The 25,758-nt window shown below is 41.7% G+C and overlaps 1 protein-coding gene across 1 annotated transcript; it reads left to right on the top strand.

Moving 5' to 3' along the window:
* The first annotated feature begins 6,251 nt into the window (after positions 1–6,251).
* sertad4 (SERTA domain containing 4) lies at positions 6,252–25,537 on the top strand. The gene is made up of 4 exons (XM_041954164.1): positions 6,252–6,737; positions 20,469–20,641; positions 21,353–21,471; positions 22,251–25,537. Exons 2-4 carry the CDS (start codon positions 20,488–20,490, stop codon positions 23,139–23,141), a joined length of 1,164 nt encoding a protein of 387 aa, XP_041810098.1. The 5' UTR covers positions 6,252–6,737; positions 20,469–20,487; the 3' UTR covers positions 23,142–25,537.
* The last annotated feature ends 221 nt before the right edge of the window (positions 25,538–25,758 follow it).

Here is a 25,758-nt window from a genome sequence, read left to right on the forward strand (position 1 = left end):
GGCATGCACCGTTTTTGTCTGGTGAACTGGGTGAGCTGGGACCTGTTCCAAGAAGCAGGTTCCAGATAACACTGCTTGGTAAATTATTGTTTGATAATGTTGTGTACCCACATCTCCAGCTCAAACAACCGATATCAGGATTATGCTTAATCCTATACGTGTTGACCAGGAAGATAGTTTTCATGCAGAAGCCGGAGCAGGACATGCACGGCCACTTTTGACATCAGTCGTAGTTGGACTTTGGTCTCGGGCTTTGCACCACTATTGCCACTAAGGCCTTGGAGACTGATTGTATGAGCAGCGTGATCCCACATGAACACAAACTTTTCCACTCAAGTTAGAACCGTTCTGCTTGTTTCACATTAGAGATTTCTACATATCTATGTGTATTTCTGATGGCAGTTGTGGGATTGTTTGCTTTTGTTACCTCAAACAAACCACACCCACCCAATCCCGATGAAGCAGATTAGTTGAGTTTTTGAGTGGTTAATGACTATGAACCATTTTTCCACCCAAACTTTAACTTGGACTGTTGCTTCATCATTTATTGATTAATATTTAAGTTACATAGAATAACTTTTGTTCAGGAGCTTTAAGCTGTTTTCATGGTAAGAGAAACCATTTTTCCCAGCTAGCTAGATGATTGTAGCAATTTCCTTGATACACCAGTAACCAGGGCAACACCAGTGCCATGCTCTGCCTGAGAGAAAACACCATCATACTTTCCCACTTAGCTCTTGAGTTTGAATTTCTCCAGATGTCTGTTGTTTAAGCCAAAAGGTGTGGCTACACGAAGCTACCATCACTGCTCATGCTAGCTACCCTGTTACTCATTTATTAATCACAATCGAATCATCGTTTTTTTGGGCTAGAAAGATGAAGACATCAGTGAATTCATACATTTAATATGGTTACAATGTGTTGTGAATGTTGCAGATTATTGCTTGATAAGCATAAATCACCACATCCCAGTGCGTCTGCTGCAAATTCATTGCAATTATCTGTTGCATTCAAACATGTGCTGGACTCTCTGAGGATGGAGGCGTGTTGAAAAATATTCTGAAGGTCCAGGAAGTGGAGGCCGTCGTGGATATGTTTTCAGCGAACTTATGAAGAAATATTTTGAAAGTTTGAGCTGAATTGCTACACACTCATGAAACTCTGTCAGTCGACACTGCCGAAAACATCTCCAAATTGTCTGAACCTCAACTTAAGTAAACAACGCAACGACTAAGTAATTTTAGACACTTTTGTCAGCAAATGAATTGTATGACATATAACCTGACGCCACCGGCAGCGGAAGTGTCATGGTTGATGTTGAGATCAAGTTCCGTTGTGATCTCCGAGAAGAAATGAGCATATCGCATTGTTAGATATTTTAGGAAAACAGTTTGTGGAAGCGCTGACACCGAGATATCTTATATATATATAGAAAACTCTCGTAGTTACTGTGGTGGTTGTGTGATATTGAGTTTCCATCCACTATTCAAAAGTCACACAGAATGTCAAAAGTATGTTCAGTGAAATTTATGACACTTTTTTATGGGTATCTCTTGCATAAAAATAACTTTACACACATCACAGCAGGAAGGCTAACAGGTGAGAAGAAAGTGTACCTGTTACTCTCCTTTACCTGCTCTGGTGCTAATGAGTGCTGCGGCTGCACGTGCAGAATCCCTCGCCTTGTGGTTTAGTCAGTTCATAAACTTCTTTAAGTGGACCCAGTACGAAAACCAGACAAGAGACACACCCTCAGAGCACACAGACCCACATCAGTCATTACAGAAAGCACACACAGCGCAGCAGCACTCAGCCTCACTGAAGGGAATTCAGACTTTAAGGATTGTTTTCACAGGACCAACAGTTGTGCACTGGCAAACTTGCACAGTGTCCACAGAGGGATGGGTGGTATTTTTACCTGCGGCCACTTTCTCACTTCATTTCATTTAGAGACAACAGAAAATACATATAGCCTACTCCTTACTGTGCCTGTGGTTGTGGTGAAAGCTAGCTTTGTGCAGTGTTTACTAAGTGTGTGTGTGTGTGTGTGTGTGTGTGTGAGTGTGAGTGTGAGTGTGTGTGTGTTGACTGGAGAGGTACAGTAAAAGAGGTGTGGGGGGATGAGATATAAGTAGATGTTGCATTTTCTTGTTGGGCGTGACAATTTCTGAATTTAATAACTGGTATTTAGAACAAAGTAACCCACTTCCTGATTGTCTGCCATATACTTTATATATAGTAAATGTTTTCTTATCTATTTTTGTATCAATAAATTGTGTCAAGACAGTTAAATAGTGAATCAAATGTTAACCCGCCCTGTGAGCAATACTATTCTGGATTGCAACTATTTATTCTGTTATTTTATTTTATGTTTTAGAAGGGAAAGTAACACAGTTGTGTCCTATAGCTCTGGTCCGCTTTACATTTCCTTCTCTAAACCCAGAAGTGATGTGACGGAGACCCGCAGAGCTCATCTCAAAACAATCTGTCAAGACTTCTCAGCTTTGAAGCTTTTTAACAGTGTGAAACAGAAGCACAGCCTTTACAGCACAACAGTGAAACACACCATGTGAAAGACAGCTTGGCCGTAGCTGACGTAGAGTGATATTGTTTGAATCCATATTTGCCCGCTAAAAGTAAAATTCCACTCTTGTAATTTTTGTTTCTTGATCAACCTGGATCATTTGATTTGACTTAAGTAAACTCATTCTTTTGTCTCATCATTCAGTGATGTGTAGAAAAAGGTGTAATCTTGTTGAAGGTGAATATAAACGGCTTGGAAGTGTGATCTTTGGCGTTGGGTGTCTGGTAGCAGCCGCGCTCCACAGTCAGGACCACATACCCAGTGAGGACATTGTTTTTTGTGCATCTTGGATTTCTACCTGAATGATGAACAAAATAAGTCTTCACAAAAATAAATTGTGGTTAGAAATAATTTGCAGCTGAAAACTGAAAATTCATTTCAAGCATAAAAACTTTCCTCAGAGCACCAGACGTCGTGTAACGAAACTATGGAAGCAAAAAAAGGCCAGTAGGATTTACAGCTCAGTATGTAGATGTGAAATTTTGCCACCACTGAATATTGATTCCAATGAATTCATTTTGATGACCATTTATGCAAATTTATGTGGTTTAAATTTCCCTCTTTAAATTAATAATTAAAAGAGATAAGTTTAGGTTGTGCAACTTCAGAAGCATCATTTTGTCCGATATTAAAGAAAAAAGAAAAACTTTATTCAGGTTGCACAAACTCAGCAGGTCAGGTGTAAGACTGAGAGTTAAGTCAAACTAGAATTACCAGCTCGTGGCAGTTGGTAAATGGAAGTTATAATTATATTGACATGTGATTCCAGTGAATATCCAGTTTCAAGGTGGAGCCCAGGATTAGTGTCACCAGTTCAGTATGTGAGCAAATGTTAAATATGGTCACAATCTGCCTTCTGTTCCTGAGAAGGAATAATGGCCAAAAAAGTGTTTCTTCAGAAGATTATGATGTCACGGTGAAGTTGACCTTTGAAGTCTTGAATTATGCCCAAAAACGTGTTTTGTGAGGTCACGGTGACCTTGACCTTTGACCTTTGACCACCAAATTCTAATCAGACACATAAATCAAGTCAGGAATCAAATTAAAATACTGCATTTGCTGTTAATTCTGTGGTGCCTACATTTTAACATCAAGTATTCAGTAGTGGGTTAGGTGTTTAATTAGTCATTTTTAAATCATTTTATTTAAATGAAAATTATTTTGGCCTTTCTATGCTTCCGTACAACAACACAAAGTCTCGCTAATCTTTCACAAGATGTGTTCCACTAATACAGTTTCTAAAACGTGTGTTTATACACGATGTGTGTGTAACATTATGTTTATGCTTTGCAGTATTGTTCATTTGGCTTTCATTTTCTTGACACATTTTGGAAAATCTGCTGGTTTTTAATGCTGGTTTTAACTGGTGATGTTTCTCCCTTTAGTGTGGAAACTACCTATGCCACAGACGGCATCGGTGCCTTACTGTTTCTCACTCAGCAAACCTTGTGTCACAGTGTCTTAATGTACTTGTAAATGTACTTTTCTTCTTCAGGCTGAGTTTGATTTGTAAAATGTCTTACAAATTGATTTATGATAGAGAGAATTTATATGTGATGATATTATTGTTTAAAAAAGAGCAAAAGGAGAAAAGATGCTTGTGTTGGAGCAGTTTGTTCTCCCATATCTCATCACGTCTTTGTGTGTGTTAACATACTGACATTTACCCTAAAGCGAGTGTTGATGTGAACAGACTCATCTGTATTCTGTACACAGTGTTTAGCCCTTCCAGACTGAGTAAGTTTTCAGTCATGCAGCTCTGCCCTAATGCAGTTATATTAGTCCACAGAGTGGACTTTACTCCGCATCGCCACAAAACAACCAACAGGTGGAGCAAACATTGCATTTTAGGGCTTATTTGGCATTATATGTGCTTTGAATTCTTCTCTGTTAAATTCAAAAGTAAGTATTCATGTGAACTCATATGAGTGCTACAAAGTTTGTCTTGGAAAGCAGCTTGCCTGCAGGTCTTATGGGGAGTGGTTGACTTGTACAGTGGTGGGTCATTTGAAAACAAACTAATTTTGCCCTGTGGGAAGATATAGCTACTGAAGTGTTGAAGGTTAAAGACATTTTCAAGACCAACTTTTGTCCCACAACAATTGTGGGACACTGAAATAATGACAATGGCAAAGATGTATGTCACCAGGTGTATATTCATTAGCACCTAACACCTTCCTTATTTGAGTCCACATTTCGTCTTTTTCTTTGCTTTCTTTAAAAAAAGAAAAGAACTCTAAAAAGCATGTTAGAGATCACTAACTTACTTGTTTTCTCTTGGCTCATCGTTTAGTGTGCTACATTTTATCACACACACACGGTTAATAACTTTTAAGCCATGGGTTTTTGTTCCGCTCTGCAGAGACCTCGCTGTGATGTAGGTCTGACTGAATTGACGCCCCTGCTTTGTGTGATCTTGGCACAAACCTGAGTCTTTCTTTGGTCGTTTCAGCTATTGGAAAAAAAAAAAGGGAAAAGCGAGAAAAAAATAACAAGATCAGAGATATAAGGTTTTTACAATTAACTGTGTTCTCCAGCACATTCCACAGCTGAACACGGAACAAAGCGCTTAGGGGGAGAAATGCTGGAAAATAGGATTCAGTGGCTGCTGCAGAATCAAAGGGGAAATGCATGACAGATGAGAGGGACTTGCACCCTCCCCTCTCTTTGTCGGTCACATCCCTGCAGAGCAGATCTCCAACACACAACCCGTCTAAAAAAAGTGTTAGATTGCCTTCACGTGCTGTCGGAAATACGACAATTATGAATTCAGCTCACAGGCCTAAACAATTGCTATTACTGTGATCTCTTAGAGAGTAAAGAAAAATGTTGGTGATGTATGGCTATGTTAATGACTTGATGGCTGAGCAATAATAAGTGATCTTAGAAATATACAAGAAATATATTAACTCTATTACTATTAATGAAATGGTTAGTCAATAAACTAACTCATTGAATAACCATTTCATTTCTATGATTGACATGCAAAAAATCAGCAACAATTTTGATCAGAGCAACAAACAATAGATGTCCTATTGATTAGTTGATTGACTGAAAATTAACAGAAACTATTTTGACAATTTGTTAATCTTCGAAATACGTTTCAACCAAGTATCACATTCTCAAATGTGAGAGATTACTATAAATCTAATATATTTGGGTTTTGAACTGATGGTTGGACAAACAAGACATTCTGATGATTTTTTTTTTCAAGATTATTGATCACTTGGTTGATTAGCGATGAAAATATTTGGCATATGAAGCAATAATTTAAAAATGGCCTAATGTGAGCTGCAGCCTTAACTTTGGTTCTGATCGATCGATTGTTTAAAGCAAACATTAATGCCCCATTACAGCTTTTTAAATGTGTGGATTCGCTGCTTCTCATGGTCATAAATTAAGCTAAATTAAATATCATTTGGTTTTTGGACAAAGCAAACTCTGGAAATAATGCTGGTTGTCTTTCACCCAGTTTTGTTTATTTTATTTATTTATTTTTTTGATGATCATTCGATAATGAAAATAATATATTAGTTTCATCCCTGAACAAAATCACAACGGCGCTTACTTTTCGCTTCCAACTTGAAAACGGACACAGTGGCGGAAAGTTCCGAGCCGTCCGTGAACTCCTCGGCAGTAGTTGACTGGAGGGGATGGAGCTGCGACGCTGGTGTTGTTTTCTCCGCCACACGTTCATGTGAACTGTCAAGCCAGCCGTAACGACGCGAGCTGCTCGGGACCCTCTGCACGGGAAACCACCCTGAATGGACTACCGCACAACCGAAAGAACCAGAGAGCACCTTTTTCATTTCGCCGAGGAGCAAAGAAATAACATATGTCCGCGTTTGCCGCTGAGGAAAGCGCGCGGGGATGCTTTCGCGCGGCGGGTATACTGAGAGTAACGCGCGCGCTTAATGATTCGTATTTAGACAAGTAGCTAATTAACTAGTAATTACATAAGTGGTATTTAAACCGCCAGTGTGGTTCGCGTGTCTGCTAGTAGGCTAAAATTAGAACAACGCGCTGCCAGCCGAGGACACGGTGGTATTTATTCAGTAGGACTTTTTCATTTTTCATCAGCGCACCTTGGATTTCAGTCTTTATCACAAAGCAAGTGTGGAGCCCAGGACCAGGTCAAAACAATTCCAGACAGGTAAGCTAGCACTCTCTCAGCTAACTCTGTCACTGTGACATTTTAGTCCTGAAAAGTAAAAGTATGTAATCACATTTTTTTGCCACTGTAAGTTTTTCCTCACACAGGTTTTTTTTCCCCCCAATATGACTTAAAATGAATGTGTCTTTGTTCAAATAAAACCTTACAACATTTGAACCCAAACTAAATTTAAAGTGTTGATGCCTTTCCTTAATATTGGCATTCAATAAGATTACAGTGAGAGGTAGCCTGAACAATAACTTGGCCTTTTGTTACATTAAGGTTATTTACAAGAATAAAATTGCATATAAAATCATTTTAATAACAGTGTCAGAAATGGCAACCTAAAATTAATTGCTTTGTTTAAGGTAATTCTGTTGATTTTGCGAAACTGGCAAGGCACAGTGTTTGATTTACATAACGTTCACTGAACTGACTACATCATTGGACAAACATGCAGGAGAATGATTAGATCTGATACCGCAGGATTAATGACTGTCAGGGCGGTCAATAACTCACTAGTATGACATGACAGAGACCCTGGTCTAACACATTATGCAGGCTGACATAAGCAGCCACCCTCCTGGCATCCATCCAGCATCACTTCATTATTTTGTGGGGACTGCTCTTGGCTGCAAATCCTGAAGTGGCGGTTGCCTGTGTTACTGCTGCCGTCTGAAAGGACGGGGGTTTAGATGATTTAGCTGAATTCTGAGCTTCTGTTGTAATTCTTTCCTTGATGTCATGTCTGTGCTGTCTTAGACTTAGTGTCACAAGCGTCGGCTCGCTCGGAGTGGACCATTAACACCCGGCTGGCCCCAGAGAGGATTAAGAGAAATGAAAACGTAGCATGTCGTATGGAGTACAGGCAATGAACATACACCATCTCCCCTCTGACTGTTTCTCTCTTTATCTGCCGTTTTGGTGAAAGAAAGGCTTGGAGCACAGTGGGTTGGTAATAGGGTTGGATGCGCTTCACCTCCACTCGCTGCCAACAACATCCGGAGTCACTTGCCAGAAATTCCACCTTTGCTATTTGTTTCCCTTGGAGGGAAAAGTGTGTTATGTGGAATATAGTGAGGCACGCAACAGGGAGGAACATCCAGCTCAGATTAAACAGACCAGAGAAGTGGGGCTCTAACAAGAGGAAGCGCTCTGGCTTTGCAGCATGGTGGACGGGTTCCTGGCATCCAGCTCGGGCAAGTCCGATGCCAGATTCCTTCTCTTTGCCGCCTGCCAAAGCCCTCCACCCTGTCGCCTATATCAAAAGCCCTCGCTGCGATTCCCCTCTTCCAGTTCTGTCGTGGCGCTATCAATCATATCTCCCTCACAGCAGACTCTTCTGCTCATTAAGGATGTGAACCTGTAGGTAGCCTGCAGCCCCCCTAGCCATTCATCTCCCTCAGCGGGGCGCAGAGACTCACATCTGGAGCAGCATTTTCAAAACATGGTTCTTAGCAGACGTGCGGCGTACGCTGACGGAGAGGCAATACATTTTTAAAGGCTGCCTTTCAGCAGACATGGTGCCAAGCATTAAATTAATAGCACTTGAAGCGTGTTCTTCATGCGCAAACCGTAATGGTTTGTAATTTGCCGAAAAGGCAGGTGTAGTAGATAATGTAGTACGCTACAGTACAAAGGAAAGTTGAGATTAGCGCTGACAGACAGAAATGCCAGCAGAACGTCATTGGCGATAATAGTTGGCGAGAAACAGGCTGGCCTCACATCTCGTTCCCTTTGTCCTTCTCTTTCTCCGCTCCGTTTTGTGCAAAAGGTCTCAGCCGAGGCAAGTTGAGCTGCTTTAGTGTGTGTGTGTGTGTGTGTGTGTGTGTGTGTGTGAGGACAGCAGGGTGTAGCCCCAGACTTCTTTTTTCCCCTCAGGCACTGCTTCCCCATCATGAATGCGTCTTTGTGTTCCAGAAAGACACACAACTAAGGTGGACAACTTGAGAGGAAAGGAGAACACACATTTTGTTTGTGCAAAAATAGAGGAAGGTGTGACACGACGTTTATTTATAGCTGAGACCTCATGACTTCACCTTCGTCGAAAAAGCTGCATTTACAACCGGAGAGCCCACTCCTAAATATCCTGTAGGGTTTTTGTTTTTTTTAATCCTCAAAGATTCCTTTCAGTACTTTGCTCTGAGTGTCTGTAATGAATTCAGACCAGCACAGAAACATTCATTTATTTAGAGGAGACAGAATTAATGCAACATGTATCATTATCATACGTGGTGACAGAACCCTTGCTTTGAAAATGACCTTCAGTTTCATGCTGGAATATAAAAAGCATAGCTTGAAAATCCATTCTGTATCTGTTCAGGAGTGAAGAAACGATTGGCATCGCACCGTCATGTGATAAACATACCGATGCCGTTGTCTGTCTTTAATGTGCCGCATCCACCTCTGGGAGCGTGGCGGTGACGTACACGCAGACCCCTGGCCTGTTAACCCTCACAGCCACAACAAGCCGTCCGCAGATAGTCTATAATGCAGCGCTGTGCGGCGGCCCTGTCACAACACATGTGTCACCACTCAGCAAGAAGAGCGCCGGGACGAAACCCCGAGGGCCCTGAACCCAGCTTAGTCACGCCACCGCGGCCAAGACGGCCCTCCACCAACTGCAAGCTGCTCTGATCGGTCCTGACAGGCTGCAAGCTGGCACAAACACAATCTAAGATGCAACCAACAAAAAAGCAGGAAAATACCAACATAGCACAGAGTTATAGAAACAAAGAGTTATTTTTGTCCATCATCTGAGTATCCTTGAAAAATCTGGAAAACAGCACATATAAAAGAAAAAGCAGCCTATATTGAAATATATCATGATTAAGATTCACTGTTTCTGTTTCTTAAAATCCCCTAGTAGTAGAAATAAATAAAATAAATCAATAATAATCAATAATACAACAAGAATATGAAATTTAACAAAACGTTTGTTCTTGTAGAACCTGTGTTCTCATGTGTTCCATCAAGTCCAACGTATAAGTAGCCAAGCCCCATTCGGGACTGACTCATCCACAAGTGTCACAACACCACCTGCGTTTAACAATCTAGTGTAATTTTTGAGTTCTTTAAGAATACCTTGAATTATGGCATTAAGCCGTGTTACTGTGGATTACATCCTCAAATAAGATCAAATAAATATACAGCAGCAGTCAGACGTTTGAACACACCTTCTCAGTAAACGTTTTTCTGTAGTTTTTATTATTTTTACCTTGTAGGTTAATACTGAAGTCATCAAAACTGTGAAAGAACACACTTGGAATTGAGTAGTAAGCAAAAAATGTGCAAACAAAACAAAACATTTTAGATTCTTCAAAGGAGCCGCCTTTTGCTCTGATGACAGCTTTTGCCGACTGTTGGCATCCTTTCAGCCGCCTTCATGAGGTCGTCACCTTGAATGCTTTTCCGGCGGTCTTGAACGAGCTCCCGTATACTCTGAGTCACTTGTTGACTGCTTTTCATTTACACTGCAGTTTATCTCATTCCAAAACATCTATATTGGGTTTAGGTCAGGTGATTGGGGAGGCCAGGTCACATGATACAACACTCCATCGCTCTCCGTCTTGGTCGAAATGTGAAGCCTGGAGGTGTGTTTTGGTTGTTTGTCCTGTTGATGTGACCTAAAATTTATATCATTTATATTTGTTGTTGTTGTAGTTTGTTTGTTTTTTTATGGTGACGGTGTTATATCACAGTATTAGAAAACTAAAAGGGATACATGGTTTTACCTCTTTTCACTCAGTAATGTAAGGGAACATATCCAAAGAAAGACAAAATGGGCGTGTTAATGGCACCAAATAGGAATGAAAATGAGGTATAGGCCTACATCCACATGGAAGGAGTAACCTGCCCCACAATGTAGGTTAATTATTAAAAGTAATGTGATTCAGTCTCAGAGTGAGACAAAAGGTAAGATAAGGCATCTCAACAGCATTTATTTGGCAGAAACCCAAGGTATGTGTGTGTGTGTGTGTGTGTGTGTGTGTGTGTGTGTGTGTGTGTGTGTTTACATTAGATGCTACTAGCCACATTAGCCACAGGACACACTAACACCAAATTCCACAGGCTAACCAAGATTAACAGTAAAGCAACAAAACTTGCAGACTCTAAGTTTGAAGTTGGTCTCCATCCACCCTTGAGCTTCAGTTTTGAAGCGAATCTTGCTTTGCATTGACCCGCAAAGCAGTCCGAAGTTAAATGATTAGCACTCACAAATAACCTAATAGCTTTCAGCTTGTGGTCGTTGTCTCCATCAGGTTCATACACTGGGTCTTCACTGCCTTGGATAATGGAGTAAATGAAGACTTTTGTGAAATTGCCGTGCGATGCTCGTACTGTCTCGTACATCCTCAAGGTTGCCAGAGGTGGCGTTATAGCAAGGAGAATATTTGGTGAATGGTGAGAATGTAGCTGCATCAATGTTATTGCAGTTAAGCACAAGTTTCCTTATAGCGTTTGATGTTTTTTGCAATTCCACGTGAAAACATTTTCAACGTTCTTGAAATTTTGTGGATAGACTGACCTTCATGTCTTAAAGTAGTGATGGACTGTCTTTACTTAGTTGAGCAGTTCCTGCTTTAATATGGATTACTACAGTAGTTGAACAGGGCTGTTTACTGCACACCAACACTACCGCTGCACAACACAACTGATGGTCTCAAATGCAGCAAGAAGACAAGAAATTCCACCAATTAACTTTTGACAAGGCACACCTGTTAACTGAAAACTGTTCCAGGTGACGATCTAAAATGTAAAACCTTCTTCGCTTTGTTTACACTGTCTTGTTTACCCCGTAATTCCATGTGTTATTTCACAGCTTTATTGTCTTCAGTAATCTACAATATAGAATATAAGGAAATAGTGAATAACCACTCAATGAGAAGGTGTGTCCAAGCTTTTGACTGGTACTGTATGGGTGTTGTCGGACAAGGTGAAATAATGACAAAAGCCAAGATATCACCCAGCATGGCTCTTTATCAAGCCTGCATGGTCATCATGTGCAAAAGCTTGCATAGTTGTCTGCCAACATAACTGGATGTAACATTAACATGTGCACAAGTTTTTTGCTTAAGCAGCCCCAGATGTGCAGCTGGTTTAGTCCCTTTCTCCTCACGCTGAAGAAGCCAGGCTGCGGAACAGTAATCTAAATGAGGGTTTACAAGTCTTACTTAAGGCACACAAAAGAACCACTGCACAAGCTTTTTAGAGTCTCTAATTCTACACATGTTCCTGCTGTGTATGAGGATCTAATGTCACACATAAATATGCAAAGGAGAAGGCCTACCTGTGTATCAAGGTTTTGGAGATTTTTCCAGTGCGGCAGTTCTTAGTGTTTCTGAGTGACTGTGGTCCACTCGGCTAGCAGGGGGCTAATTGCTTTCTATTTGAGTGTCTCAATTTTGATTCATGGTGTACAGTTCTTTGCTGTTGCTACTCTGAGGGAGAGCTTCATGTCATGACACCTATTATCTATTCTGTATCTGTTCTCTCTTGCTGTGTGCTTCACCCTCTTATGCCAGCACTCGCACACTCTCCACCCACACGGCAACAGGCATATTGATGTGACGTAGCTTCTTCATACTGAGAAGAAGTGGGCCGTGTCTTGGCTTAGAGTTCTCAGTTACAGTACGATGATCAACATCAGATGATCCATTTATTTGTCATTAGCCAGCTCTCTGACTGGTACTTACCTGCAGTTTTCACCTTATAGCTGATCGTGTCTCGATGAATGTACTTAAGGCGATATGGGATGGATTGCAGGTGATGGTGTATTTTGTCTTTTAAAAGCCCTGCACTGAGCCTTTTTAACCATGATAATAACATACAGCAGTTCCTTTAGTTTTTGCATTAGGACATGCTGTATATACACGCTGCAAGCATGGGAGTGGTTGGTGTGATACACATTTCCAGCAATCAGTGTGTAAGCTACACACATCTTTTCTGTCCAGTTAGTTACTGTAACATTAACAATGTGTTGTCCTCTATTCATTTTTTACATAAACACATAATATGAACATTTTTGCTAAGAATCGCTTAAATTTGGCTGTTAAAGAATTGTGACCATGATGAACTGAGAAGGACATTTTACAATTGTAAGTTTCTACATCATCCCAACAATATCTTAGGCTTTGACATTAGTTTCACTTTGTAAGTCATTTCTTGACTTTGTGTTCCCTTCTTTGTCATTTCTGTTCATGTCTGGTCGATTAAAGTTGAAACAATTGATGAATTGGTTTGTAAATTGACCAAAAGTCAGTCACAAACTATTAGACATCTAATAACAACTATTAACATCAAGCATTTTTTGTGTCATATTTTATTGGCTTTTCAAGATTTTGTTTTTTTCTCTTTCAAAGTGGAATTCAGTCGCTGAGAGTGCGTGTAATGGAAGAGACAAAGGAGGATTTAAAAGGCTAAGCATCAAAGTGACACAGGTGACCAGGTAGCACTGGAAAGATACAACAGGTACTCCACATGTGACAGATTTCAATGGCCCTGTCCTTGTCAAATCGCATCATCATTCAGTCTCTGTGTGAGCAGAGGCAGCAGGCATCAAACTCAAAAAGAAATGCAGGGGAGCAGAGAAGGCAGCGCCAGCACTCAAGTTTTCCCTCTTCCAGCGAGATTCAAAGTTCCTGCTGTGAGATCACAGAGCTCCGAGGAAGCTCGCTGTTGAAGCTCCTGTCAAGGCAACCACAGGCAGCCCTTTCAGGGCTACGCCCACTGATCCCCTCACTGTGGAGATGTATTGCTTAGATTTGGTCCACCACACGAACTGCCACTGTACACACACACACACACACACACACACACACACACACCTGTATCTCTACATGGGTAAGTACTCACATACTCAGGGGCTGACACTGACAAGAGCTGACATTGTCAAGAGTGACTTATGAAAAGGGTTTTTCTCACTTTGTTCATATGCACATGGTTCCTGCCAACGCCCTCCCCGCTGCTCTATACATATGGGATGCATTTCAGTTGACTTCTCTGCCAGGCTGCAGCCTCCATTGGCCGTTTCATGTCAACTGTCTCACCAGTGAAATGAGCCGTAAGGCATGGCATGACACATAGTTCAACATGCATTACAGTTATGCATGAATACCATTTGAATGTCTTCACACTGTCATCAAGGTCAAAGTGGATGCACACACATTAGAGAGCTTGTTCAGAAGCTCAGATGAGCTGGAAAACCATCTGTTTCTCGCAAAGATGGCTTAAATTAGTACTGTGGCATACCAAAATTAAGAGCTATTGTCATTTCCATTTTTATTTTGTCTCTTAGAAAATATATTATTTGTTTTATTAGAACTTTCAACAGAACTTTTCCAGTTAGTCACATATAATCACATTCCACATAATCCTGCTTTAGACATTATTTTACTGTGTGTCTCCTATTAATCATGTGATTTGTCAGACTGAGCACTTCCTTTACACAGTCAGTAATAATCTTAGAATATCCTGTGTAAACGTTTCCTTAACCAAAGCAGTTGTTAAGCTGGAGAATCAGAAAGAGAACTGTTATGTTGTCCATCTTAGGTAAAATGGTCAAAGTGGAAAATAATGGATTGGCACAACACCAGTGAGGAAATTGCAGCCCAGTCATTTGGAAATGTTCTAGTTTAAACCAGATGATGACTACATATTCTTACAAGCTGCTGCTAATTTTACTGCAACATAAAAGAGAAAGAGTCCTATTTTTTACTAATAGCTGTGCAGCCCTATGTTGCTTCAACAGCAGTTTTTTTTCCCCAAACTTCTTGCTCTGTCAACATATTCATATTCATTGTGGCTATGCACACGGTTCATCTTTATTTAATTTGTGTTCTTGATGCACTGGGTGTGTACTCATGTTATTTGTGGTAGTGGAGTATGGCAGAAGAAAATCTCACCAACTCGCTCGTGTCCTCTGCAGAATTCCCTCTTTCACAATTTATCAGCTTGATTCGGTGCAGTTGTGAAGTCATGACGCATTGCATGCTTGTGTGTGCTGTGAAGACCCTCTCAGGCGGTCTGGGATCTATTTTGATGTGAAAACCACAGACATGAACTCTTTTCACTGCTATCTGTTCCCCTAAGGCTCGGAAACACTTAGTAAAAACCTGGCCAAAAGAACAGGGAGTAAACACTTAAACACACGCACACACTCACACACACACAGAGTGATGCAGCATACACTCTGTCAAACACATGCTGGATCGATTAGCATATTTGAGGCTGCAGAGAAAAGAGAGAGAACTCAAAGTTTATTAGAGACATGATTCATTCTCCTCCAGAATCATTGAACAAATGACAACTCCCCCCAGTTTTGGCTTAAATATCAGATTGATTTTCAACACAGGTGGCAGTTAGCAGATGGTCATATTTTACCCATCTTAATTACATAAATGCCTGCGACCAGTGGCGGGCACCACTTCATTAAAACTGCTGTGGATATCATGAAGAAACTGGAGCTACCAAATGTGAGAACAAGTAGGTTCTTACGTCTAAGACAGGTAGCAAACCTTGAAAACCGGAAAACTGTCAGTGCACACATCAGCCAACAAGTAACGTGAAATTGCAGTATAAAGCCAAATTAGGTTTGAGGTTGTTGGGAAACAATGTCACGTTTGCATAGCTGTTAGCTACAGCTTGACCACCAAAGATGAGTTTATCCCTGTGAAATATCCCACTCTGTATGTATCTGGGTCGGACTTTAAAAAAAAGCAAGTCTCAGGGAGCCACATTAAGACTTACGCTGTGCACTAATGACAAATAGACATGCAATTGAGTTTCATGACATCCAAACATATTAAACACCACCGCTGATGCCGAATCCAGCTTTCAGCTCTCGCACTGCAAAGATCCGTACACAATGATGACGGTGGTGGACCAACTCAACGAAATTCTCATTAATATTTGAAAGGTTCCTGAGACAGAATTAGACAGTAGAAAGCTTCTCATTTCTAGGTAGTGGCCTAGATTTTCTGAAATGCTAATTGTCGCTGGCAGATCTCATGAGCTGCAGCTAGCAAAGTAAGCTAAGTTTAGCTCCACGAGTTGGTCGACGATGCAGTCTTCGGCTGACTTTCCAGCCTGCTCGTTGCTTGTTGTATGCACTTAATGGCATGCTAACAGGCTAACGTCAACACTCACAAGCTGACATGCTTTATTTTAACAACGTGTGGGTAATACAGGATTTAGGCATCTGCCACTGTCAATTTAGTGAGGGAAACTGACATGGAGTTCCTCAAGATCCTTTTAGGTTTGTCTTCTTCTTGCACTGTGTTTTTCAGCACACCTCCCAGACATCAGTTTCCATCCAGAGAGGTCACTGCTGCACACCTGTTTCTTTAGACTCCCTCCTGGAGTCATGTGGGCGATACTCTCTCAGGCAATAGAAAGTAAAACATTTATTTGTATGCAGATGTCCTTACTTAAGCAAAACCAGAATTTTATCAAAATCTACAATTAAAATCTTGTTGTCATGTTATACTGTGAATGCCAAAAAAACAGCCTTGTTTGAGACAGTTGAACAGCTCCTCAGTGCTGTACAGCACATACGTGTGGAGATCCAGAATGCGACATTAGTCGTGTGGTGGCGGAGCACCTCACTTGGCCTTAGTTGACTTTCCTTCCAAAATATTTCAGGACAGTACAAGCTGTGCATGTCTGAGTGTGTGCACAGGCTGTCTATCTCAGCGCTGGAGGGAGGGAGTCAATCACAGCAGCAGAAATCATCCCTGCGGGCGATCTGTCTCCACTCATGACAAGGCTCCTAAGGCACTTATCTTTCCTTCCCTGACTCATTCCATCCATCCTACAGCCCTCCCTCTATCTCTCCCTCCAACTCTCCCCATTCTCCATCACTCTCTGTCTCCCTCCCACGGTTTGTCTCGTGCCCCGGCACCGCAATTAGCTTCTCATCATCAAAGGGTGTAATGAAAAAGAAGGCGAGATAGAGAGTCAGACAGAGGCAGGGAAGCTGTGAGAGAGGGAAGATAAGAGGGATGAAGCCGGAGGAGGCTGAACAGAGGTGAAGCAGTGTCTCACACGTACGCTCACGTGCACGCATACACTTGTGCACACTCACAGGTTTCTTCCTCGTTTTTTTTTTTTTTTGTTCCTCAAATACACACTGTGTTCAACACAATCACACACGCAGCCTGCACTCGCTCTCAATCACTCTCACATTCCTGCGAGATGCAGACAGAAGCGGAGAGAGGGAGAAAGAGAGGTATGATATCCCCCCAGGAGATTTTTCTCTCCTCGTTCCTTGTTTTTATTTCTCAACCCTCCATTTCTCCCTTCCCCTCACACAGACGCACACACACTTGTTCACACTGTCTGCCCCTCCTCCTCCTCCTCCCCCTCCTTTTCTTTGAAGCACAAGAAGTATTGCTGTACATGTAGGGAAGCTGCTCGGTGGGTATTCTGTTTTTTTTTTTTTTTTTTTTTTACCCCCCCTCCCTCCGTTCCCCGGTTCAGAGAGCTGTCAACTGTGACCGCTGTTGAAAGGATGTCAGCAAGAAAGAGAGTGGGGAGAGAGAGAGATTGAGACTGGGGGATGAAAGAGACGGTAAAGGCGGGAGGGGGGGTGTTGAGATGGAGGTCCCTACAGAGGGCAGAGGGAGTGATGGCATGCTTGTTTCTTTGTGCCCGAGCAAACGTAGCAACAACAGCAGCGAGGGGAGGTGATGGAGAGGAAAATAGCTGAGGGTAAAAAAGCAGCTCAGGGGGGAAATGAGAAGGGCCAAAGCTGCTAATTAACCATGGCACTAGTGCTCAATAACAGTGACATAATTGGCCCTAGTTGGTGGTCCTTGGTGGGGGAGGCCTCACCAGTGGAATCTAGTTCACACAAGCATGGTTTGACTCTGACAACACTTTAGAAAATGTGAATAATCCATAATGTAACGCCATGAGTTGTGACCAAAACTGGAATAGCTGAGTTGCAGGCTCCGACGGTCAAAGAGAAGAAAACCAAATGTCTTCCAGATTCTCCCTCCAGTCCTTCCATATGCATTAACATCAGAACATGTTTGTGGATTGTGGAAGTAAACTGTACAGTAACTTGTCTTTTTCCCCCCAAAACTGACAAGTAAGCTGTGTGGCTCTATGGATGGCTCTTGGAAGCCGAAAAAAGTTTGCCTGCTCCGCCACTATTTTTATCAATCATTGATAATGATGGAGGAAGCAACTAATAAAAGAGTTGTCAAGTTGAATTAGACTCAAATAAAGGTCAGGATAAGCACCAAACTCTATTTCACCAACATTAATCATATTCATTCAGCTTAGTTTCACTCTGTACTATATATATATATATATATATATATATATATATATATAACTCTGTCAGATGGTCAGTCAACCACTTTGGTCCAGACTCAATTGTTTCAAAAACTCATGGATGAATTGCCAAGTGTAATAAATGATGGTCCCTTGAGGATGAATCCTAATAACTTCAGTGATCCTGACTTCAAGCACCATCAGGTGACATCCGTCATTTTAAAATATCTGTAAGTAAAATATCTATAAGTGGTAGAATGTCCGTGACATTTCCCACACACATTCATGTCCCCCTCAGGATAAGGTCTCCTTTTCTTTGGGTTTGGACAGAAAACCTGCAAACTGGACATATTCCTAATCAGGAAATGCTAACAGCTTGTGAACGAGCTAACTACGATTGTGGCCATTGTAAAGGTACCCTGCTAAACAACAGTATGTTAGCATTGTCATTGTGAGCATGTCAGCATGCTGGTGTTAGCAATGAGGTCAAAGCACGTACATAGATGTAGACTCTTAGTTTTGTTTAATTGTAACAGTTGCATGCATATGCAACTTCATAACCCCAAAAAACTCCAAGAGGCATCCACTAGTTCATGAACACATTAAGTTTTAGAACTAGGTTCAAGGACAAAGACCATGCCTTGAACACATCACATTTCAGCACAGAGGTATTTAAGCACACCTGATACGTTCCCTTACCCTTTGAGTTTTCACTCACATCCTTAACATCAACAGTGGACTACCTGCTGTCTTAAAGAATCACCAAAACTGCCAATTCGTTAACTTCCTCATACAAGGTTTTGTTGATGGCTTCCATCCAGCTTTGCAGGTTGTGTCGGACTCATTCTACCCATGCCACAATTTGCAGGCTGCCATTTCTGAGGCCGGAATAGTCGATAAACTCCTGGATGAGTGTCTCAGAGGCAACCAAAGTGGTCGCACTCTTCTGGTTTCACCACCACTTTTGCCAAATCTTTGATTGTAAAGTGCGATTTTACTCAGCTGTTGCAGTTGACTGTTAATGTTGCATCATGTCCACTGTACCCTTAAAAATATAACATGTAATGCTGTTCTACGTAGTCTATCACTCCCCGGGGCCGGCTAGGTTTGTTTGGTGAGAGCAGCACTGAGTAACGTGATGTTTCGCTGGCTTTAGGTCTGTCTGATTAGTCAGTTAAAAGTAAACACTAGAAAAGCAGCACGCAGAAATAAAACTGCTCTTCCAGGCAAAGCAGGGAGCTTATTGAAGCGGACATTTTAATCAGCTACCCAACAGGGGTGAGGCTGAGATGGTGTCGGCTCAGTTTGGTCTGTCAAGATGGGTTGCGGCCGATGATATCTGTGAATGTGGGCAGGAAGAGGAGGGGCAGGAGAAGCTTTGAGGAGGAAAGGTGGTGAGAAGGAGGTCCGAAACAGCTGGCTTTGCATTCTGCATGAAGGGGAGGAATCAACAGCGAACCAAATGACAGCCGTTCACTGTGATCAAAAGGACGATACAGTCACTCTCCTCAGACACAGAGAATCACAGACAGACTCTCAGACCCTCAGTGTCTTCACAGGAGGGCTCTGTTTTCAGATTGAAAAAAGCTCATTTGGCGGTCTAGTACTACTCCCTGCCAAGCAATGTGCCCGCCTCATGTTTCTTCTTATCTGCATCACTTTAATTTAACATAAGGTGACATGGCTTCATCGTACTGTTTGCATTATTTGGAAACTGACAAACATCTACCTGAGTTAAAATCAAAGGCACACCTTGCCTGTTTCATAGAGTTGTTTTCCTTATGCACCGGACCCACCGGCGCTGTGTACGTCTCTATGCTTTCTAGATTATCGTGCTGTTGACACAGCTTCCCGGTACAGTTCGTTGTGCAGCATCCATTTCACCGAACAAATTGGTGTCAAACATCTCGCTAACTCTCCTACCAGCTAATCAATAGGGAATTCATGGTGTGAGTGGGTGTCATTTCTCCATCTGTGTCCCACTTGTTTCAGTACCATGCACATCACAGAGTCGCCAGCCATCTGCCAATTTCTTAGTGCTCGCCATTATTGTCGTTCAGATTCGTCATGCAGCTTGCACAGAAGCTGGTTGCTCCTCCTCCACAACACCAACATATTTGCCAGTATCATAGATAAGCATCTTGTTAACATTTACCGCATCATTAGGAAAGCATATGCAGAATACTCGTCAGATTCTTGGAGATAACGTGTTAATGTACAGAAATAGTCTGCAAACTGGTATTGAGATCATTAATATGATTAGAATTATCTGACAGAATATTCAGGGATTCATTGACTAAGCTAATTTTACCTCAGTTTACTTATTTTTCATATTTCATTTATCCACATCTGAAAGTGGCCTAATTCTATTTTTAGAATTACAACATATTAGGGGTTTGACTTGCTCGATTGCTCGCCTAATCATACTACTTTCCATTCTGCTCTTTCCAGACCTGAATCGGAGAGAGAGATGACCCTAGTTTTGTCCATGAATCCTTTCCTGGACCCAGAGGGAGACCCTCCACTCTCCACATACCAGCCCATATGGGAATCGGAGCGCTGCACCAAGACCTGCTTGTCAAACAATGCCCCACCATGCAGCTCTGAAGAGCAATTTACACAAGGTACAGACACCACGCACAGATGTTTGCTCATTCATTGATTTATTTAAGATCTGGTACGTGAAGTTACATGAAAAGTTTTACCATGCAGTTTTACACCACATCTGATGGGGATGTACTACGTAATTCTTAGTCTGGTAGACTGGTAATTAGACTCATCTGGCCAAACCATCTATTAGTATTTGTTTGTCATGGCCCTGCTGTCATACCCACTAGCTTTTTAAGCAAGGTGCGCTCCATCAGTCAAAATGTAAGATTTAAGTGTAGTTGGTGTAGAGCGATCAATTAATTAACGTGGTAGCAGGTCAGCAGTAATTATATGTAGGACCAATACAGTTAAACGGTCATTTCAGTTTCAGATGAGCCACTATACAAACTTGTTCTTCCAGCAGTTTAGGCTGAAGTACACCTCAGTTCTATATTTCTGTTGTTTTTACAGCACTTCTGATAATTTTTGCGATTTCCACACACAGAATGTAATTACAATACATTTAAATACCTGTAGTATCAAAGTAGAATAAGCACTGATTACAATTAAATAAACCCAGTCCTACACATTTTTGAATGGGCTGTGGCCTCAAAATAAAAGCATGTTTGTATGTTTAGATTCTGAAAACATCCAATATTGTTAATTTGTCCCTTTGTCCAAGATGAGGTAACATTATATAGTCCAACAGTGCAGTTGGTTTGTCATATTGTTTTTTGTCGCTGCAGAAACCCCCTGTAGGCGAGTTCCTGATCATGTCTCAGTATCAAGGATTGCGTACTTCAAGAGGAAGTTTGTTGATGATGACGATGAGCCACCCTTCAGTTTCAGGACATACTGCCAGACTGTAAGTATAGGCACACTCACACATCCAGAGCACACCGTGTATCAAGGCTGCATCCAATTCACTCTTTAACTAAAATTATTGTACAACATCATTTGTCAACCCGAAATCATTTGAAACTTGCGTGCAAAGACCTTTGCTGTGTCTACTACTCAGCCAGTAGTCCCTATATGATAGATGGTTTGAAATATAGCAAGCCTGAGATTTCAGACACTTATGAATCATCATAATTCTGCATCATAACTAACAGGAGTAGTAGCATAAAGTAGTAAACATAATGTGGACACTACTTCATAGTTCCATTGTGGGATTTTCAGAGGATACTATATAGGCAAGACACTTAAAAAAATAGTAGTCAGTAAACATGGTGCACTATAGCCTGTTATTTTGCTCATTCAAAAAGACTGCAGTATTCGCTGTTAGCAAGCACTGTATGGAACTAATCAAAATCTCAAATCAGTCTCTAGCAGGAATTTTAGAGTGTACGGCTGCCAGAGTTGGTAGATTAAAGTAAAAGCTGAAGCATGATAGCTGTGCTTGCAAATGACGAAGGGATTTATTCACCTGCACAGTCATCTTTTTGAGGGTTTGTTTGCAATTTGATTTGCATTAGTACCTTAGCAAAAAAAAAAAAGAGATGAAAACTCTTCACTCTTACACAGGTGAGGTTGCTCAAAAATCTCATACAATAGTGTTGGCAATGCAACCTCACTTAATCTGAATCTCTGTCTTCTTTAACTAACTGACCAGGGTACATAGATCTAACAGGGCTTGTCCTTCAGGTTGCACCAGTTTTGGAGGAGCGTGCACATGTGCTGCGCCTCTCCCTGGAGAAGATGCGATTCATCGACGACCCCGAGGCCTTCCTCCGACGCTCCGTCCTCGTTAACAACCTCCTTCGGCGCCTGCGGGCCGAGATCCTGCTCCAGAGCACTGACTGGTGTTTCCCACCCAACCCAGCATTTACCACCGGCCCCTGCATCCCACCGCCCAGCACTAACCCTGCCCATCAGGCGCTCCACGGAACGGTGCCCACCCGGATCTGCTTAGCACCCCAAGCTGGACCGCCCTTTCGTAAGCGCTTCCGGATGGTCCGTGGAGGACAGGGGGATGTACGCCCTGACTGTGCCCAGACATGCTGCTGCATCTATGCAGCGGCAGCCGCTGCGGGACACTACCTCCACCTCCCGTTTTCCATGTATGATGCAGCACTCTCCACCTGCCCGTCCACGCCACACTCCTCCTCCTTCTTTCAGCTAGCTAGCCATAGCAAGTTGGGGCTGACAGTGGCCATAGAGGAGCATGACGACGAGGATGAAGATGTTGAGGAGGAGGAGGAAAATGAAGAAGAAGAGAGAGAAGAGGAGGAAGAGGAGGAGGAAGAAGATGATGAAAGAAGGCAAGCTGGGCCCTCCCTTGATATTGTTAAAGACAAGTCAAGCCTGAAAAGCAGGACTAGGACCTTGCTGGGTCATGCACACACAAGGACAGAGGAGGGCAGCTGCATGACAGGTAGAGTAGAGGAGGAGGAAGAGGGAGAGCAGGAGGAGGAAGAGGAGGAGGAGGAGGAGGAAGAGGAGCAGGTTGTGAGACCTTGTCAGTGGGACTCTATTGCCTCAGAAAGGGAGCCCCACAAGGCCAGCATGTGGCACTGCAGGGCTCATAGACAATAGAAATTACTACATTCTAAGTCTGTAAATGTAATGATGACGACGACTGTCATCAGTGGAAGATTATTTCTCCTCATAGCAGATGAAGGCGTGAGCTACCTACGCTATAGTTATGCCAAGTCAGCTTTATGTTAATGGTCCAATATACTCCAGGGTGGCACACAGACAAACTCCATTCAACTCAATTGCTAATGTTATGATTGGATGAAAAAAAATGACAGTTCTTGGCCGTTGTTGGCACGGGAAAAATAATTAGAAAAGATAAGGTCACATATGGTGGGATCTTAAATCCCAAAAGTGAAGTGAATCTTAATATTGCACTGTCTGCAAGACCATTTTTAAGCCCCACAGCACAAAACTACAGGTCTCAAGTGGGGCTTTATATTGGTGCAACGGTCTCTTTTCAGGACCCTAAACAAACCTATGAAATAAAGGGTTGTGGATTTGGTGTGCTTCTGTGCATATGTGTGTGTGTGTGTGTGTGTGTGTGTGTGTGTGTGTGTGTGTTTGCAAGATACGATGTAGCATTTTAAAACTTGATTTTAAGCTGTTCTTCTTATTAAACATGGGTTACACGTGATTATGTGTGCCTGCTGATTTTGACGCTGTCTCAGGCAATGGCGAGCGACTGTGCTACAGTGGCGGCACGATGTGTATTCTTCAAATTATTTTAAGAGTCAACAATCATAAACATTGGAAATGTTAAATCACAATTTCAAGTGCCTTAGTGTTTTTATAGATACATGTATATTGTGTGTTAATGTAATTGTTCTTGTTACTAAGTAGATATCTTGCATTCGCAGAGACTGCGTTCGACTCAAACAGGACACAGGCATGTAGTTAAATGCAGGGATTCTTTCAAATGATGACATTTCAAAGCAAAGTAAATTTCCACTCCCAAAATGTCTGTTTGTTTTTACTTCAAAATGCATGTGTTCTAGTGCTACCTGTCTTGATAATGCCCAAACTTAAAGCCGACTGAAGCTGTTCAGAACCTCATTTACATTAGTTTGATTTTACCAGAAAAGGCTTGTTATGCTTTGGTTGCGCTGTCCATTGATGAGGTTTCACTGAAACACCTAAAAACATCAAGGGATCTTGCACCTTGATACTAACAGCAAAGCGTTGAAGTCTGTGCAGCAGTATAAATTACTTGAATCACAAACGGTCGCTTCCCCAGCTTCATCACAGATCGATGTGTAGCAAACACAAGAGGACGGGGCAGATGGATAAATGTCATTTGCAGTTTTTTTGTGTATGTAAAAAGAAAAGCTCCACTATTTGTAAGCTAAAGGAATAGTTTGACATTTGAGGGAATGTATGTATTTGCTTTCTTGCTGCGCATTAGATGAGAAGATCGACACCAAAGTTAACAAAATCTTCTTATCTTCACCTCGAACGCTCACTAATTAACACGTTAGACCTCTGTGTTATCCTCCTGGTGTCTCAAATTTCTGCGCCTGACCAAGAAATAGTAAAACCACAGTATGCCATTTTTACACTTGATGTGTTGTTTGGATTAATTAGTCAAATAGAGAGCTTTAGAGGTGTTGGGAGGTGGATTTTCTTTTCCCCCTTTCCAGCCATTATGCTAAGAAAAGCAAACTGGCTGCTGGCTGTAGCTTCATAAATACTGCACAGACATGACACTGATATCAACATCTTCTCATCTAACTCCCAGCAAGAAAGCGAGTAGCCGGTAGAACCCGCCTCTATTGATCCACACCTATGTGTGTCGCCTGAAGTTCCGGGCAAGCGTCTAGAATCGAGCAAGTTAGAGTGAAATCATGTCGGTTGAACAGTGTCTACTTGATGAAAAGAAACCAATCAAGGACAGATACAATACAAAACCAGTTCTAATCCACATTTATGAGCCTGTAATGGTGGCATGATCAGTGGTTTCCAGTTTGTTGCTGTGTTTCGTTTGGCACCTCTGAAGATTCGGGTCCCAAACCCAAACCAAAGCTGTCATAAAAGTAAAGATTCAGTCGGTCGACTTTTCTTTTTTGTGACGTATGTTGAGGTGCAACAATTGGATGGTCTCAGTTGGTTTGTCAGGTAGAATTATTCCTGCCTTGCCACTTGTCCTATCTTTTCTCTGATGTAAAAAAAAAAAATACAGTTTGCATCCCCAACTGTTTTGGCATCAGTGACACATCGACACCTAGATACGTACAAGGACTAATGAGTACCAGCCTATTTCATTACATTTCTCTAAATCCTAAACGATGAAACCCAGTAATTATCAGTGGTATTTTTTTAAAAGATGAAAAAAAAAATTGACAAAGCAATATTTGTTTCTGAGACAAGAACATGTAACTGCATTGTCTGTAATTAAAAACAACAAAAGAGCAAGTCTGCTCTGATAATTTTATGTGATGTTCTGTGACAAGTGTAAAGATCAGTAAAATAATTGTTGAAAACAAATCTTGCTTCCTCCTTTATTCCTTTCCATCCCAGCCTTGCAGTTCACAGTACAATGAGTGTGTATGTGTGTGTTTGTGCATGCATGTGTGAATGTGTATTAGTCATGTTGTGGGGACAAAAATCAGGGTTAGGGTTAGGCAAATAGTGGTTATTATTATAGTTAGGGTAAGTCTCTAGGAAATTAATATAGGAA

This window comes from Chelmon rostratus, chromosome 15 (assembly GCF_017976325.1).
Source record: "Chelmon rostratus isolate fCheRos1 chromosome 15, fCheRos1.pri, whole genome shotgun sequence".
Classification (NCBI taxonomy): domain Eukaryota; kingdom Metazoa; phylum Chordata; class Actinopteri; order Chaetodontiformes; family Chaetodontidae; genus Chelmon; species Chelmon rostratus.